Source organism: Monodelphis domestica, chromosome 2 (assembly GCF_027887165.1).
Source record: "Monodelphis domestica isolate mMonDom1 chromosome 2, mMonDom1.pri, whole genome shotgun sequence".
Lineage (NCBI taxonomy): Eukaryota > Metazoa > Chordata > Mammalia > Didelphimorphia > Didelphidae > Monodelphis > Monodelphis domestica.
This window is the reverse complement of record NC_077228.1, coordinates 420,376,720-420,393,844: the sequence shown is the minus strand read 5'-3', so window position 1 is coordinate 420,393,844 and position 17,125 is coordinate 420,376,720. Positions and strand designations below refer to the sequence as shown.

At 36.1% G+C, this 17,125-nt stretch overlaps 1 protein-coding gene across 1 annotated transcript in view; it reads left to right on the top strand.

The window, feature by feature from the left end:
• Nucleotides 1–14,059, top strand: part of HIVEP2 (HIVEP zinc finger 2) — a 305,027-nt gene extending 290,968 nt beyond the window's left edge. Inside the window, exon 12 of the mRNA XM_056814745.1 lies at nt 13,845–14,059. Within this exon, the coding sequence (XP_056670723.1) occupies nt 13,845–14,059 (215 nt within the window). The remainder of the gene's footprint in view (nt 1–13,844) is intronic.
• Nucleotides 14,060–17,125: the final 3,066 nt, after the last annotated feature.

The window sequence follows — 17,125 nt, the reverse complement described above, 5'->3', positions numbered from 1 at the left end:
CATTTCAGAAAATGCCCTTCTCTTAGCATTCAAGCTATAGTCCTCCCATACTTTCCTCTCAACTATAATTATTTTTAAAATTTGTCTATTGGTGTCGCCATATTACCTTTCTTCCATCTTTGCTTTAAGATTTTCATTGATCTCTATTTTTTGTTTTTCTGTTTTGTTTTTTTACATTGGAATCCTGAGCAATAACATCCTTTCTTAGGGATTCCACTATTGTTAACACACTGGAATTTACCTACCCCTTTCTGAAGTTTTGGAAGCCTCTCCAGAACTCCAAAAGTCCTCTTAAACCCAATGCCCTATTTTTATCTAGGATGATAAGTCTCAAGAGGTACAAAGATGATAGAGCTGCTCTTGTCCTTTTACGTTCTCAGCTTTTCAATTACCCTGAACAATACTACCACTACTCTTAACTCTTAAGCAAGAAACCACGGAGAAACCTTTGACTTATGATCTTTCATTCTGTGCATCAGATCCAAAAGCTTTTCCCTTCACAGTACTTCCTGAATGTTCCTCAGTTCATTTGGGGCTATATTTTTGATGATGGAAAACAACTGTGTTTTTAGAAAGTCTTTGACATCCATTTAGCCTTTTCTCAAAGAGGGAATATAGTTTACAAGAACAATTTACTGGGACCAAAATGATTCAATTGTAGTTAGCTCTTGATTACAGAGACATTTTTGGAGATGCTCATTTATTTCTCCTTTGCCGGATGGGCTGTCCTTGCTATCAAATGAGATAATTTATTTAAACTGTCTTTCAAGGTTTAAAGTACTGTATAAATACCAATTGCTATCATTTTTGTATCCTTATAATTTTCTTTGTAATCCAAGATGTTGCTTCAGACCCAAGGGATGGGACAGATATAGGAATCATGATGGACTGTTGATGTGACCTAATAAATAGACTATAGGAAATGAAATAATAAGACTCGGGTGCAAATTTTGCTTGAGACATTCTCTAAGACAAATGGAAGTGCACAAGTCACTTAACCTATCTCATCTTTATTTTTCTTCTCTGTAAAATGGGAATAATAACAATCAGCATTTATCTCACTTGGTTATTGTGAAGAACAAACAAGGGAATACAGTTGTCTCTTGCTATGTTGCCGTTCACTTATGCAGGCTTCCCTGTATCATGGGTTAAATATATATATATATATATATATATATATATATATATGTATATATAATTCTGTATCACAGAATTACACTTAACCAGCACACTATTGTCTGATGGAATGAAGGTGACCAATCACAGCTCTGTGTTCTGTATCCTGGATGCTGATTGGCTCAGTGACTGTAGGTTAATAATAAGAGTGTCGAAAAGGTTTATAGGAGGGTGGGAAGGGTTATAAAGCCTTAATATATATATAAATAAAAATAAATATAACCCTGCAACTTCATGGATTTTCACCTATCACAGGTGTCTCTGGAACATAACTCCCCCGATAGGTGAGATATCACTGTATATGTAAAATGTTTTGCAAATCTGAATATGCCATGAAAATATCAGTTATTATTATAGTAATAATCCCAACCATAAAGTCTTATTTTGAATTCCTTGATATAGATTATATATATATACACATATATATATATAGTGAGATAGCTCTTTGGGGACAAGGTAATGGTATAAATGCTAATGGTATTTTTGAGGGAAGCTAATTAAGCTGTATGAAGACAGAGTGTTAGGTTGGCATTATTAGTTTCTGCTCTAAGCAATGAAACTAAGTGACCAATACCAACCTTAGCTATTGAAACAGTTTCTTTTATCATCTATTAATAGTTTTTCTATTAAATAAGTTAAAACTACATTAAGCATTTTGGAAAACCCTCTTTTTCTTGCTGCTGGGTGGTTCAGTGGATAGAGCATGGACCTGAAGTCAGGGAACCTCATCTTCTTGAGTTCCTATCTTAGCTGTGTGACCCTGGACTGTGTGATTGACACTGTTTGTCTCAGTTACCTCATCTGTAAAGTGAGCTGAAGAAGGAACTGGCAAACCACTCCACTATCTTTGCCATGAAAATTCCAAATGGAGTCATGAAGAGTTGGACATGACTGAAACAACTGAACAACAAATATATCTTATAGTACCTGGATGAAAAAGCACAATCTGGTATCATTGGGCTAGAAAAGGGGCTATTTTCAAATTTTTTCTTGAGTATCAAATAGTATTGATCTTACACATTTTATTTTAGAGGCAGAGTTAGTGGATTATATTTGTATTGAATCTATGCTCTGAAATTGGTTTAAATTGAGAGCAGATGCCTCCCTTTGCATCTCTCCCCAAACAACTCAAAAGCTCAAAATAATGTATTATGGTGATGTTCAGCACAAAACTTGAAATGAGTTTGCTTGGAGTATGCTACAGCCATCAAAGCATGTATGTGGACTCCAAAAATATGTGATGAAAAACAATAATAACTTGTATTCATTTGGCATTCTATGCTCTTTTGATACAATTCCACTGGAGACATATTAGCATTAGTAGTAGTTGTCATCTATATAGCACCTAACATGTTCCAAGAATTGTGCTAAGCACTTTACACATATCTCCTTTGATCTTCTCAACAACTTGAGGTAGACAGAGTTTGAATGATTTGCCCAGATTCACACAGCCAAAACTGAGATTTGCTTTCAAGTTTTCTGATTCCAAGTCCAGTACTTTTTCAATTACATCTTTTGGTTCAGATTCAGGATTAGGACCCAGGTCTTATAAAGGGAACAACTAGTTTGAACAGTGGATAGAGTACCAGACTTGGAGTAAAGAGGACTGGAGTTAAAATCCTGCCTCAGACATTTAGTATCTGAATGACCCTGGGCAAGTCACTTAATCCTCTTAGTCTCAGTTTCTTCATCTGCAAAATATGCTGGAGAAAGAAAAGGCAAACCACTACAGTATCTTTGCCAAGAAAACCCCAAAAAGGAGTCATGAAAAATTAGACATTACTGAAAATGACTAAATAACAACTTCTGAAAAGAATAGAGGGAATGAAGACTTGGGTTCTTGTCTTAGTCAGCTGTGCTGCTAGTTAGTTGTGCAACCCTGGACAAATTATTTACTTCATTTGGCTTATAAATAAGGAAATTAAACTAGGTGAATTCTTAGGCTTCTTCCAACTCAAACATCCAGAAAATCTCAGAATCCTAGTGTTATTGCTCTAATCTGTCACCTCTGGAACTGGTTAATGTGGCCTAGAATTATTAAAGAAAAAAGCAATGATGTTTGTCACAAGGTAGGCTCTTATTTTCTTATCTGAGATTCTGATTTAGAAACTGTCATATAGCTCACTTTTATGCTAGTTAGTATAGAATAAGGCTTTTTTTTTTTGTCATTTCAGAGGTAAGTTTTTTGGAAACCTATGTGGGTAATGCCATTTGTGGATTTGGGCAAAAACAGAACTACAAAATTCAGACTCAAACTCCTTTTTTATTTTCCCTTTTCTTCCACACATAGCTTCCTGTTTCTATGGCAATGAATGGGATGTTTTGCACTAAGAAATACTTTAAATGCCACTGGGGGAAGGTAATATCCACACAGGATTCTCCAGAAAGCAGGAGGGAAAGTGAGGTGAGAAGACAGAGGAAAAGATGATAAGGAGCAAATGGAGGGGAAGAGAAAAAGGAAAGCCTGGAATGGGGGTGGGGAGAGTGGAGAAAAGGATGAACCCTATGAAGAAAAAATTATGTCTTAGAGAATAATATGGAAGTCAAGTGGTGTAGCCATAAGTATAAACAATCGTGCTTACATATATGCTAAGGGTGTAGACACAGATGAACATTCTGGAGTCATGAGGATATAACTTAGGTGAAGATACAGGAACATTCTGGAAATGGGAGGGTATAACCTTAGTTTTGTATCTCACCCTCTGAAATGATGAATGCCAGGTAGACCTCATTTGCTTTTTTCTACTTCACTAAGTGTTCACAGGAACCATGATAGAATCCTCGGTCCCCTGTTGGTAGTGATGGGGGAAGGGTTCTTGGGAAACTATTATAGGAACTTTGAGTCTATCCCAAATAACACTCACTACTCTAGGAATTCCTTTAGAGGACACTCCTGCAGCTAAACTCTGAGTTAATGAAGCTCTTAGGGAGTCACACTCTATTGTTCAAACTCCTAAGATTCCAAAGCTCTTCATAATCTGGCTTCAGTTTTCTAATCTTCCCTACACATTTGCTTTCCCTGTCCAGACTTGACTGGTCCTGTGCAAGAGGCAGTGTTGTGGAATGGAGAAGAAAGCTCAGAGTCAGAAGATTTGGGCTCAAGTCCCAGTTGCAGTACTCACATCTGTCTGACTTTATGCATCAGTTTACCTTGTTCCTCTGTAAAATGAAGAGTTTGTACTAGACTTCTAATAGCTTCTGGAGATTGTGTTATTTCCTTCTTTGTGTTTGTGTGTCCAGGACCTAGTTTAGGGTCTGACACAGAGTAGCACTTTGTAATTGATTGATTAATTCTGGCTTTAAATACTGGAAATCTACTCCCCATCCTCTGAATAAATTCCATAATTTCTTGTGCACCTCCGTTTTTGTTCTTATCATTTTCAATGCTCAGAATCTCTCCTATCATATTTCTTCTGTAGAATTGCTTTGTAACCCTTCAACACCCAGTTCCAGTTTCACTTCATGATCCCTCCCTAGCTAGGAATGTTCTTCCTACCCTTTGAGTTTCTAAAGAGTTTTGTTAAACTTCAGCTTATTGAATTCTACCTTCTATTCCAGATTTTTTGTGTGCTTGTCCTATCTCTCTTAGGGTTGTAGACCCAATGAAAGCAGGTTTTGTGTTCTTTTATCCCTCACCATATTAACACACCTTCTTGCTCATAGTAGGCATTCAGTAAATATTGTCTGAATGAATAAAATGTAGCTTAAAGACCAGATATCACAAAGGTACTGAAGATCCCTATAGTTCAGGTTAGAACAATGAATCTGACTGTTCTAATGCTTACTATGCATAGGCTAATGAACAGGTAGAAAATCTGCTGCCTTTTCTTCATATTTTCTAGTAGTTCAGTGGCATCTCCAGTGGGGACATAACCAGATACAAGAGTTAGAACCCAAAGAGATTATTTCATATGAAAGGAGAAGTGCAACACTTAGGGAAGTAGAAGAACTGTTGGGATTGGCAGCAAAACTAAAGGGATGATTGTGAAAGAGATATTTCCAAATTGACATTAAACCTTATAGTGAGAGCAGAATAGTTTAGTGGATAGAAAATTGACTTTGAAATAAGTAGGACTTGGCTTCAAATCCTACTTGGACATTTCTTGATTATGTGACCATACAACAACACAATATCTCTTAAGACAATCTCTCAGTATTTCAAACCACTCTCTAAGACTAGAAATTACAGGCGTGTTCCTGATTTATATCAATAGGAGTTTCCATATCAGGAATTCCTCACAACAAGGAAATGAGAACTCTAGAAAAAACAAAACAAAAAAAAGAACAAAAAAATTGCCTTGTAAATCTATGACCCAAGTTGCAGCTTTCCCATCTCCCTTTTAATTCTATCATTGCTACCTTTTAGCTGCCAAGTAAAAACAAATTACAGCTATGAATTCTTCCTGGGGGGAAAAATAATTTCTTCCCCTAGGAGGGTGTAAACTTCTTGAGAGTAGGGATTGTCTCACTTTTTTAAATTTATAACACCAGTAACTAGTACATGGTAGGTATCTTATTGATTGAGAGATTGGTTGTTTGGTGGTATATGAGCTGGATTCAAGAAAGAGATCTGATTAAAGATTGCTAATAAAAAGCAATGTATCACAATCAGATGAGCAGCTCATTTGATTCTGTAGAAAAGGACTTCTGGTATTTGTGATCAGGGACCCATTAAAAGGTTCTCCTATAGCCATTGCATGTGATAACTGGTTCCTTATAAATGAAAGTTGACCAGGAGTCCTTTGAACCAATGGCAGGTAGATTGGAATTAAGCCCACAGAGTTGGATAGGATGCTGCAGGGTTCAAGAAATGGCCAGGGTCCAGTCCAAACAGTCAGGGACAGGGACTGAGGTGAGTATCAGTCCCAGGATAGTTACAGGGAGGTGCCTCTTTCTAAGGGTTTGGCTAAGGAGAACAGGTTTATTTTCAGCTAATCCAGGGATGCCCAAATTGACATATAGTTGCCACAAATTAGTGTGTTGACTTCAAGAGGCCTTCACTTATGTATGATAAAATAAACTCACATTCATCTTACCAGAATAATATGTCTTGTGATACTCCTAAAATATAGGACAAATCTATAAATTTGTTTTGGAAAGGAGGGATAGGAAGAAAGAGACAGGATTTCTCTTGGTAATAACAGGAAGGTTGATCTGAAATTGCCACATTTTCCAAATTCATAGTTCCTTCACAAGCCAGAAGGCCTGGTAGGGGAAAAACTTAGTTCTTCTCTTTCATTTATTGGAGATATGGACTCTCAATGGGACACCACTTAAAAGTACTTACTGAATGAACTGCATAGCATTGGGCAAAATAAATATTTTTTTGGTTGATTTGATTAATCATACTGAGACAAATTTGAGGACAGGATGTCTTTTTGAAGCAATTCTTGTATCACAGCTTAGCCTTCATCTCTGCTGTAACTACCTTATTTTAAGCCAATATCAGCACATGGTTCCATTACTTCAACAGCATCCTAGCTGGTTTCCTTGCCTCTTCTCCCCATTATGGTATCTCTTCTCTATATTGCATGCAGACTAGCATCCTTAAGCATTACAATCACCATGTCATCCCTCTGCATAAAGCAAGTCAAAGAACTTGAGCCTGACCTTCTGTAATCAGGTACTATAATCAGCTAGTCAGACTCCCTTCTATTGCCATATATATATATATATATATATGTATATATATATATATATATATATATATCTTCTAAACCTACCAGTAATACAAATACCATTATTACTAATAATACCAAAAATGACTAAAGTGCCCCTTTAAAATTTGCAAAATACTTACCAAAAATTATCTCATATGCTCCTTGTAACCACCCTGGGAGGGAGGTGATATTATTTATCACCACTTTATAGATGAAGGGATGGAGGGAGAGAGTGGTTAAGTGATTTGTCCAGGGTCCATAACCAATAAGTATCTGAGGCCAGATTTTAATTCATACTTCTTTACTCAAGCCCAATGTTCCATTACCTGTGGGACCTAGCTGCATCAGTACAGTAAGCTCACTGCCCCATGAACACATAATATTTGTCCCAGCTGCCAGTCCTTTTATACATGGTTGTCTTTCGTCTTCTTCTGGAATGTCCTGTTCTTTAATCTTGGTCTATGTAAATTCAACTTATCCTTCAGAGTCAAACTCAGACCAAAGCCTTTGATGAACATTCTAATTCACAGCAGCATAACAGAATGGCATAATCATAGAATGTAAGAGATAGAAGGGATTTATATTTCTCCAAACTGGCTTTCCCTCTGTCCCCTTTGCAGAAGAGGATGCTTAGGTCTGAAGAAGATAAATGACTTTCCCAAAGTCACATAGCTGAGCAGAGAGCAAAGATTACATATCAGGTCTCTTGATTCTATCTCAGGTTTTCTGGATTGTATCATACCCCCCGTCTGAATTCATTTATATTATGTACCACAAAAGTAAAGTAAGTTAGGGTTCTCTCTCTCTCTCTCTCTCTCTCTCTCTCTCTCTCTCTCTCTCATTCTCTCTCTCTGGCTCTCTCATTCTCTCTCTCATTTTTTCTTTCTCTGTCTGTCTCTCTGTATCCATACATACACACAATATACAAAAATGCACACACGTATGTATGTTTAATATAAATTACATAATTCAAATTATATATTTGCTAAATATATAAATAAATTAATTAAAATATATATAAATTGTATATATAAATATATAAATTATATAAAAATTAAATTAAGTTAAAATTATATAAAAGATATATATATATATTCATACACATATAGGATGTTTCTTTATGATTTTGCATTGTTCAACAATTGTTTTAGTTACCAGTTTTATCTTCTTATCTAAGTCCTAAACTCCTGGGGAGTAGGGACTGTCTCATCTGGATCACAGATTTCAGAGAGGAAAGTGATCTACAGTATCATTTAGTCCATATGTCTCATTTTACAGATGAAGAAACTGAAGTCTAGGGAGCATTGTGTTCATTTTTGCATGGGGAGGGAAAGAAAAGACTGTGATTTCATTAATTTGGAATTTGCCCTCACTAATGGAGATCAGCAGGTCATCTGACACATACGATATGCCATCTTGGAGAGCAAGCTGGGGTTTTTGAAAGGTTAAATGACTTTCTCTTCGTAATATAGCTAGTACATGTCAGAGATTGGATTTGAACCTGAGGCTAGCTTTTTGTCCATTTTGCCATGTTGTCTCTCCTCTAGTTTAAATCAATTCAGCAAGTATTTATTACTAACTAGAGGAAACAAAGAAAAAGTCAAACAGCCCTTTCTCACAATGTATTTTCAAATTTTAATTATGTTTTTAAAAGCATGTAACATAGATAAGAAAATACAAAACCTATACAGATCATTTTATGGGAAGAGAACTAATGACAGGGTGGATGACAGAAGGAAATACTTCAGGTGGCATGTAGTGGGTATCTTCCAAGGGAGGGGAGAAGATAATATTTCAGGTGTGGGGGGGAGATGGAATGCTGAATATGGAGGAATGCAAGTGTTAAATTTGATGGCAACAAAGAATGCATAAGACATGATAATGTGAAATCTGTGCAGAAATATAGATTGGAGCCAAATTGTAAAGGGCTTGAAATCTGCAAAGAGAGAAGTTTCTATCTTAAGCAAGAGGAAATAAGGAGCTAGTGATGCTTCTTGAGTAGGACAGTGAAATAGCCCAACTTGTACTTTGAGAATTAATTTGACAACTGGGTGGAGCACAGATTGGACAGGGGAGAGGTTTGATTCCTGAAGAGCAATTTGGAGGCCATTAGAATAGATCAGGGAAGAAATGATGAGAACCTGAATTAGTAAACTGATTAGGTATCTAATTAGCATTTGTTGAATTAAGAGAGGGGAAATGCCTTGTCAAATGTTACACAGGTAGAAAGACATACAGCTTGGTTTTAAACCTGGGTCCTTCAATTCCATAGACAGTATTCTTGCCCCTATGTTGGCTACCTCACCAGAAAATACAATATTCTAGATACATAAAAGAAATATAATTACTATAATTATTGATTAACCCAAGAATTGAGGACAATACAAGGGACCAACTTAATAAGTAGTACCTTCAGGTAAGCTATTTTGTGGAGTTCCAGAGTGACTTCAAGGAAGGAACTATTTGAGGCCCAAGACATACTTTTGTTGTGAAGGGAAGAAATTTTATCTGGTACCTAGATACCTAGAGTTATTTTATTTTGTTGTGGCTAGGCTGAAAAGGCAAAATGATATAGTTATGAGGGCTAAAAAGGAATGGTCTCATTGACAACTGGGGTAGGCATTAGTCTCATTGACAAATAAAGCAGAAATAGATAGATTACTGAATATGTGTCAAGATTTGAAGGATACCAAAAGGCCAACCACTCTAAAATATTTTCCCCATTACTCTGACTACTATTGGGACTGATATTTCCCAGTGTGATATTCATATTATTGTTGAATTGACAGAGGGGAAATTTCTTGTCAGAGATTATGTGCTGAGTAACAACAAATACTATTGAAACCCAGCTCCTTCAATATATTTATTTTTTGTTTTTTTCCCTTCTAGATCACATGTCAATAAATTATTTAATAGTCATTTTCTGACATTTTGCTATCCATATTCTCTCATTCCCTCCTTTTCCTTCCCCTCCCCAAGATGGTAGGTATTATGATCTATACTGTACATATTTCACCATATAATACATAATTCCATGTTCATCATGTTGGGAAAGAAGACACATATTGGTTACAGTGGAGAAAAATTCATGGAGGAACTAAAGAGAAAAATGTTATGCTTCAATTTGCAGTCAGACTCCATCAGTTCTTTCTATGGTTGTGGATAGCCTTTTTCATTATGAGTCCTTGCATTGCTAATAATATTTAATTCATTCACAGTTGATCATCATACATTATTACTGTTACTGTGTACAACATCCTCCTGGTACTGCTCACTTCACTTTGCATCCCTTCATATAAGTCTTTTCAGTTTTTCTTCAATATGTTTATAACATTCTATCTTACTGTAGATCACTATAAAAAGGAAAAAAAAGGATAATCAACACATTAACAAATAGTTTTAAAACAATAATATTCTTTTTATCCATCAGGAGTTTTCGTGTAGTCAATTAGCTATAAACTGGAGAAGGAAATGGCAAGGTACTCCACTACTTTAGCAAAGAAAACTCTAAATGGGCTCATAGAGTCAGGCATGACTAAAACAACCGAACAACATTTTTTCAGTGCATGTGTACCTCTTAAATTTCTAGTTCTTCAAGAAAAGAACAACTACAAATATTTTTGTGCATATATTCTTTCTTTGATCTCTTCAGCGTATATACTTTACAGTGGTATCATTTGGTCATGTTACACATTTTTTTCCAGAATGATTGGACAGATTTTTTTTTTGGCTGTAAAATTAGGGTAATAATAACAATAAAATACCCATGAGGAGAGCAATATGTAAGAGTAAATTATTTCAATGAATATTTACCAGTTCATACTGGTAGAAGAATTACATTCACAGTAAAAAATGTGAAAAGGCATGTCAGTTCCATAACAAGTATTATGCAAGGGATCATTGGATTGAGATATGAAAGGGACCTTAGTCCAACTGATCATGTAGGGAACTAGGTCCTTCCTTTATCAGAATGGAGTCTTGAGGGGGTAAATTTGGAAGGATAACCTTGTTGCTGGTGCCCTCTCAAGTGCAAAGGGGAGGGCAGACTGTGGGATTATAGAATAGATAGATACCTATTTAGCTACTTCATCTGCTTCACTTGAACAATCTATACAGCAGAAAAAAGACAAAAAAATGGGGAAAATCCAAAGAAGCATTCATTTAAGTATAATTCTGAATATACAATGAGAAGCATGCTAAATGTCATAGGTGGGTGGGGGGGCAAATACTTCTTTGACAAAGTTAACAATGAGATCAGGACCATGATGCGAAATCTTTTAACTAAAACATTTCAGGTGAAATTTCTAATTGAGTCCATGACAAGTTACTATTAGATTTCCAAATAAAAAGCATCGGACATCCATATTATAATGCTTTTGCTGCATAACTATTAAGATCAAATAGGAAAATTTGAATTGAATGTTAGGACTCGTGTTCTTTTCCCAACTTTGGCACTGACTAGTGGTGTGCTCAAAATGCTATTCATTTCAGCAAACATTTATTTATCTGTTTGCACAGGCCACTGTACTTGGCTCTTTTTGTTGTTAAGTTGTTTCAGTTGTGACTCCATATGGGGTTTCCTTGCAAAGATATTGGAGTAGTTTGCCATTTCCTTTTCCAGCTCATTTTACAAATAAGGAAACTGAGGTAAACAGGGTTAAGTAACTTGTCCAGAGTCACACAGCTAGTAGGTATCTGAGGCCAGATTTGAACTCTGAGAGAGATGAGTCTTCCCTAATTCCAGATCTGGCACTCTATTCACTCTATCACTAAGTAATTGATGGACTAGGCTATAGTGGAGATAAAAAATTATAGATATGACTATGGTCTGTGTCCTCATGGAACTAACAGTTAGTATAGTACTTAGCATATTCTAGGTGCTAAATAAAGTATTTTGATTGATAGTAGAGGAATAGGATAAGAATGGAACCCATGACTTCAAAGGTTCTGGGAGGAGTCAGGCAATCAGAGGAGGAAGATGCAGAGGCAGAGGATACTTCCAATGTGTAAAATCTGGAGGTGAAGTGAGCTTCCAGGAGGGAGAGGTTTTAGGGGCATTGAAGAGAAACACTGAAAGAATTGGAAGTTCAAATGGTTGGAGGGGAACCAGTCTTGATAAGAGGAGAGAGTATTTTGAAAAGAGGAGAGTCAATGAAATCAGCTCCTATAGATAAGAACTGAGGAGAAGGAGAGGGCTATTTCATTTAAAAACGAGTCAAGGAGATCATTGGTGGTTTTTGAGAAAGCAATTTCAGTAGGGTGGTGAGTACAGAAGTCAAACTGTATGAGGCTGAAGTGTGGATTTTGAAGAATTGATGGCATCAGATACCGATAACTTTATTTTTATTTTTTTAATTAAAAATTTTTTTTAAAACCCTTACCTTCCCTCTTGGAGTCAATACTGTGTATTGGCTCCAAGGCAGAAGAATGGTAAGGGCTAGGCAACGGGGGTTAAGTGACTTGCCCAGGGTCACACAGCTGGGAAGTGTCTGAGATCAGATTTGAACCTAGGACCTCCTGTCTCTAGGCCTGGCTCTCAATCCACTGAGCTACCCAGCTGCCCCCTTTATTTTAAAAAAAAAATCACTTTTGCCAATTACATGTAATAATGAATTTCCACACAGTTTTCCCAAGTTATTTAATTGAACTTATCTCCCTCCCTCTCTTCCTTTCCCTCTCCTGGTGCTGGCCAGCAATTTGATTAGGGTTATAGATGTATTATCATGCAAAATAAATTTTCATATTGTTCATTTTTGTAATTTTATAAAACCAAAATTCCAAAATGTAAATCCAAATAAACAACTGAAAAACCATAGGCTTTCATCTGCATTCTTACTCCCAACAGTTCTTTCTCTGGAGATGAATAGCATTCTTTTTCCCAAGTCACTCAAAATTGTCCTGGGTCATTGCATCACCAATAATAGCTAAGTCTATCCCAGTTGATCATTCCACTGTATTGCTGTTACTATATACAAGTTTTCTGGGTTCTCCTTGTTTGACTCTGCATTAGTCCATGGAGGTCATTTCAGGTTTTTTTTCTGAAATCATCATGTTCATTATTCCTTTGAGCACAATAGTATTCCATCACCACCATATACCATAATTTGTTCAGCTATTCTCCAGTTGATAAACATTACTGATAACTTTAAAAAATCTGCAGCAAGGCAAGAAGTAGGGAAAATATAAATATTGGCAAGGGATGGAGACCAAGGATCGCAGATAGGCTTTGTAATGGGAAAATCTGCACATGTTTGTAAGTAGATAGGAAGAAGTCAATGAAGAAAGAGAAATTAAAAGAGAGAGAAGGAATGATTTTTAGAGCAAAGTGGTAAAAAAGGTAGGAATGATTAGGACTGGATAAAGAAATGGATAAAAGAAATGGATAAAAGAAAGGATACCTCTTTCTTTGAGATCATGTTGGAAGACAAAAGAGAGAGAACAGTTGTTATTACACCCTCTTCTTTGATCCTTGCTCCTTAATCTTGAGTCAGTAAGACTAAAGGGTTCAAATCCTTCCTCAAGGTCTTACCAGCTGTGTGACCTAAGGCAAGACACTTAACTTCTCTGTGTCAAATTATTGTCAACTAACATATAACTAGTTTCTATCAAGTATTATTGTTCATCTTTTCTAAGAGCACTAATAATGTCACAGGGTGATGTTTTGACTTGTGAGTAAATTGGATTTAGGAGAGCTAGAGTTGCTCTAAGTGGTCAGCTTCACTTTCTTTTCTAGTTATTGAAACATAGTGGCAAGACAAAAGTTAGGATGACTGACAATGGCCCAGTTTTCAGTGGATGACCTTGTCTTTTTCAATGTCTGTCCAAACTCTAGGTGCTACATAGTACCTGCTTCAGTCACCTTAATGGTCATTGGACAAATTGCTCTCATCCTCCTATTCTGCAAAGGGAAGTCTTCACATGTTTGGAGCAGATACCCCGCCTAAGTCATTGACGAATTTGAGAGTTGTCAGTTTCCCTCAATTTGGTTTAACTTATCTGCTGAGACAGTTTTACCAGAGTGCGACTGCTGTGATTGCTACAGCTTCTTGGATCACCAAATCGAGTTTCAAGTGTATGGCAATGTGTTGTTTGGGATGCTTCTTAATGTCTTCTTAATCATGTCTTTTCCAAATGAGGATGCAGAGTTTGGTAATTCGCACAGGAGTGGTGTGAACAAAATTCTCATTGTAGGATTAAATTCGAGTCATGAACATAAAGCGTAAAGGTATTGGATTATAGTTTTCTGTGACCACATATATGGAAAAGCCCTTAATATTGCCTTATGGTCTCTGCTGAATTTTTCTTCTATGCTTTTGGGTTTCCTGTTGCACCCTGCCAAAGGAATGTTTTTCTTTCATTCTTTTGAATAATTTCCATTTTATTTGGGTGTGGACTTAAGGTCCTCCAATTTGTTTAAATGTGGTACTGAATATTGATGCAGACAATTATAACATTATATGTTTGAAATAGAGTGGGTTATTTACAACTAATAGACTTACAGTAATATTTTTCTTAAGATTCACTCACCAGGATAAGAATTTTGAGGATGCTGAAAACCCATGAAACAGTGATTATTTTATAGTAATTACAAAAATTTATTTGTGAGCTGCTTGCTGCCAAATTACTGGAGGCACTGTGAATAAGCATTAGTACTCATTGCAAATTCAGTGGAAATTTTAACCAGCCACTGTCTAAAGCAAAACAAATGGGAAAATATAGGGCTCCATTGGAGGAGACAAGGCACATTTCAGAAAGAAAAGAATGTTCATTTTACTAATTATAGAGGCCACAGACACAACCAGCAAGGAACTGAGCAGTGACAAAGTACTTTATCTTGGGATAAAGATTCAAAAAATTCTGTTTTACTTTTTTCATAAAATTACTGGATTCAAAGATATATGGGACCTTAGGTACCATCTAGTACCAGGGATTTTAACCCAAGGTCTGTAAACGTTTTTTTTAAAGTATTTTGATTATAGTATTCAATGTAATTGTTTTTTTTTTAAATAATCCTGTGTATTTCATTTTGTGCATTTGTAAATGTCATTCTGAAAATAGGCCCTATTATTCCCCAAAAGGCTAAAGTGGTCTATGACACAAGAAAGATTAAGAATTCCTCATTCCGATCCCTTGATTTTATAAATAGGAAACTGAGGTCCAGAGGGGAGACTCAAGATGTTAGTAACAGAGTACACATTTGAATCCAGGTCTTCTGGTTTCAAATACAACATTCTTTTCACTATGTCACATTACTTTATCTGTGTACATTTATCTAATTAACCAAATTATAAAGTTTTAAAATTGATTTATTGAATTGAATTTAAAGGCTTGAGTCATTCATCTTTGGATCTCTCCCTGTATTTGGTGCTGTGTCTACATGTAGCAGTCATTTAATAAATGTTCACCTCCAGGAAAAAAACAAAAAACAAAACAAAAAAACCACCAAGACTTGCTGTTTGGCATGTAAAGCCCTTCAAGACCTGGATCCAATCTACCTTCCAGATTTATTTCATATTTTTTTTGACTCTTTTCTGTTTCAACCCAACTGGCCACAGTTGCCACAATCCATTTCTTTCTTCTCTTCTTTTGAACAAGATGGCCCCAAGGCCTTGGAATGTCTTCCCTTCTCACTTCTCCCACTTGCAATTCTTAGCTTTCTTTGAGGCTAATCTTAGGTGCCATTTTCCAAAAGAAGCCTTTTCTGATCTTCTTAGTTGTTAGGGAGCTCTCCTATATCAAATTGTCTTGTATTTCCATATTTGTTTACTTCTTATTCCCCTGGGCTAAATATAATTTCTTATAAGGACTGGGGTTGTTGTTGTTTTTGTCTCTGAAGGCCCAGGACTTACTACAATGTTTTGTGCAGAGAAAGGACGTAATGCTTCTTGAATGGAATGCAACTAAAGAAGTCCAAATAGAGGGAGTAACTGACTGCTTTAAAATGTAAAAGTAACATAAATTGAATGGGATCAAGGACATCTTGACTTGGGTTAAGGACATCTAGAGCCTAATGGAACATGAAAAAAAGGAGGGGACAGCATTATCCTAAAGCGACCCATGATAATATATCTTCCTCTTTTCCTGCCATGTTCTTGCCACATCTCTGGATTATGTATCTGATTTATGATGGGAATTCAGAATGACAGATCTACAGATTGCCTGAATGCTACTGACAGATGAGTTAAAATATTTTTTCCTTAAATATTTCCCAATTACATGTAATTTTTTTAACAATCATTTAAAAAAAATGTAACTTCCAAATTCTCTCCCTCCCTCCCACCCCTCCTCCTCCTTGGGAACAATTTGATTTTGCTTAGACATATGAAGCTATGTAAAGAATATTTCCATAGTATCCATGTAGCAAAACATACACACACACACGCACACAGAAAATAAAACAATAAAAATAAAACAATTTTAAAGTGTATGCTTTAATCTGCATTCAGAGTTCATCAGTTTTCTCTCAGGAGGTAGAGAGTGTTTTTTTTTGGGGGGTGCTGTGTAATTGTAATTGTCTTGGATCATTGTATTTGATCACAGTAGCAAAATCTATTACAACAATATTACTGTTACTATGTACAATGTTCTGGTTCTGCTCACTTCACTTTGCATCAGTTTATTTGTCTTCCCAAGTTTTTCTAACTAATTAATTTTAATGGAGATGAGGTATCTTGATGTTTAAATGTAGTATAGGAAGATGTCTGAAGTCCTAGGAAGAGAATGGTGAGTAATGTGGAAGGAGAAGAGAGTCTGCAATGTTTTGGTTTTTTATTATATCCCTGAAAATAAATATATTCTTGAGGGGAGGGAGGGAAAGATGACAAAAACTGTCGTAAACAACATGGGGGGGGGATGGTCCATAAAATGACAAATCTTATTCTTTACATACCCCTGAGTGTAAGGAGCAAGTAATTCCTTGGCTACTCAGCTGAGGTGAAAGAAGATGGGTCTGCCCCTCCTCTCTTGAGCTATTCCCATTCTTCCCCCCATCTCCCCATAAAGGAAAAGACATAGGAAGAAAATAAATTAGACCTTTGCAATAGAGTATTGAGTTATGTTTGCTTCTCTAACAATAGCCAATTATATAACATTAACAATTACATGAGGAAAAATTTTTTTTACAGAAAAAAGCAACCTTGACATAGACACAGGATAAAATTGTATAGAAGCTGGGATGAATTTCCATAGGTTAGATTAAGCAGCTCTTAGAATTGTGCAGGTTGTCATTATGCACAGGGGTAAGAGACAATTGTCTACAAGGAAAACAGGGAAAGTTCCACTCCATCCCC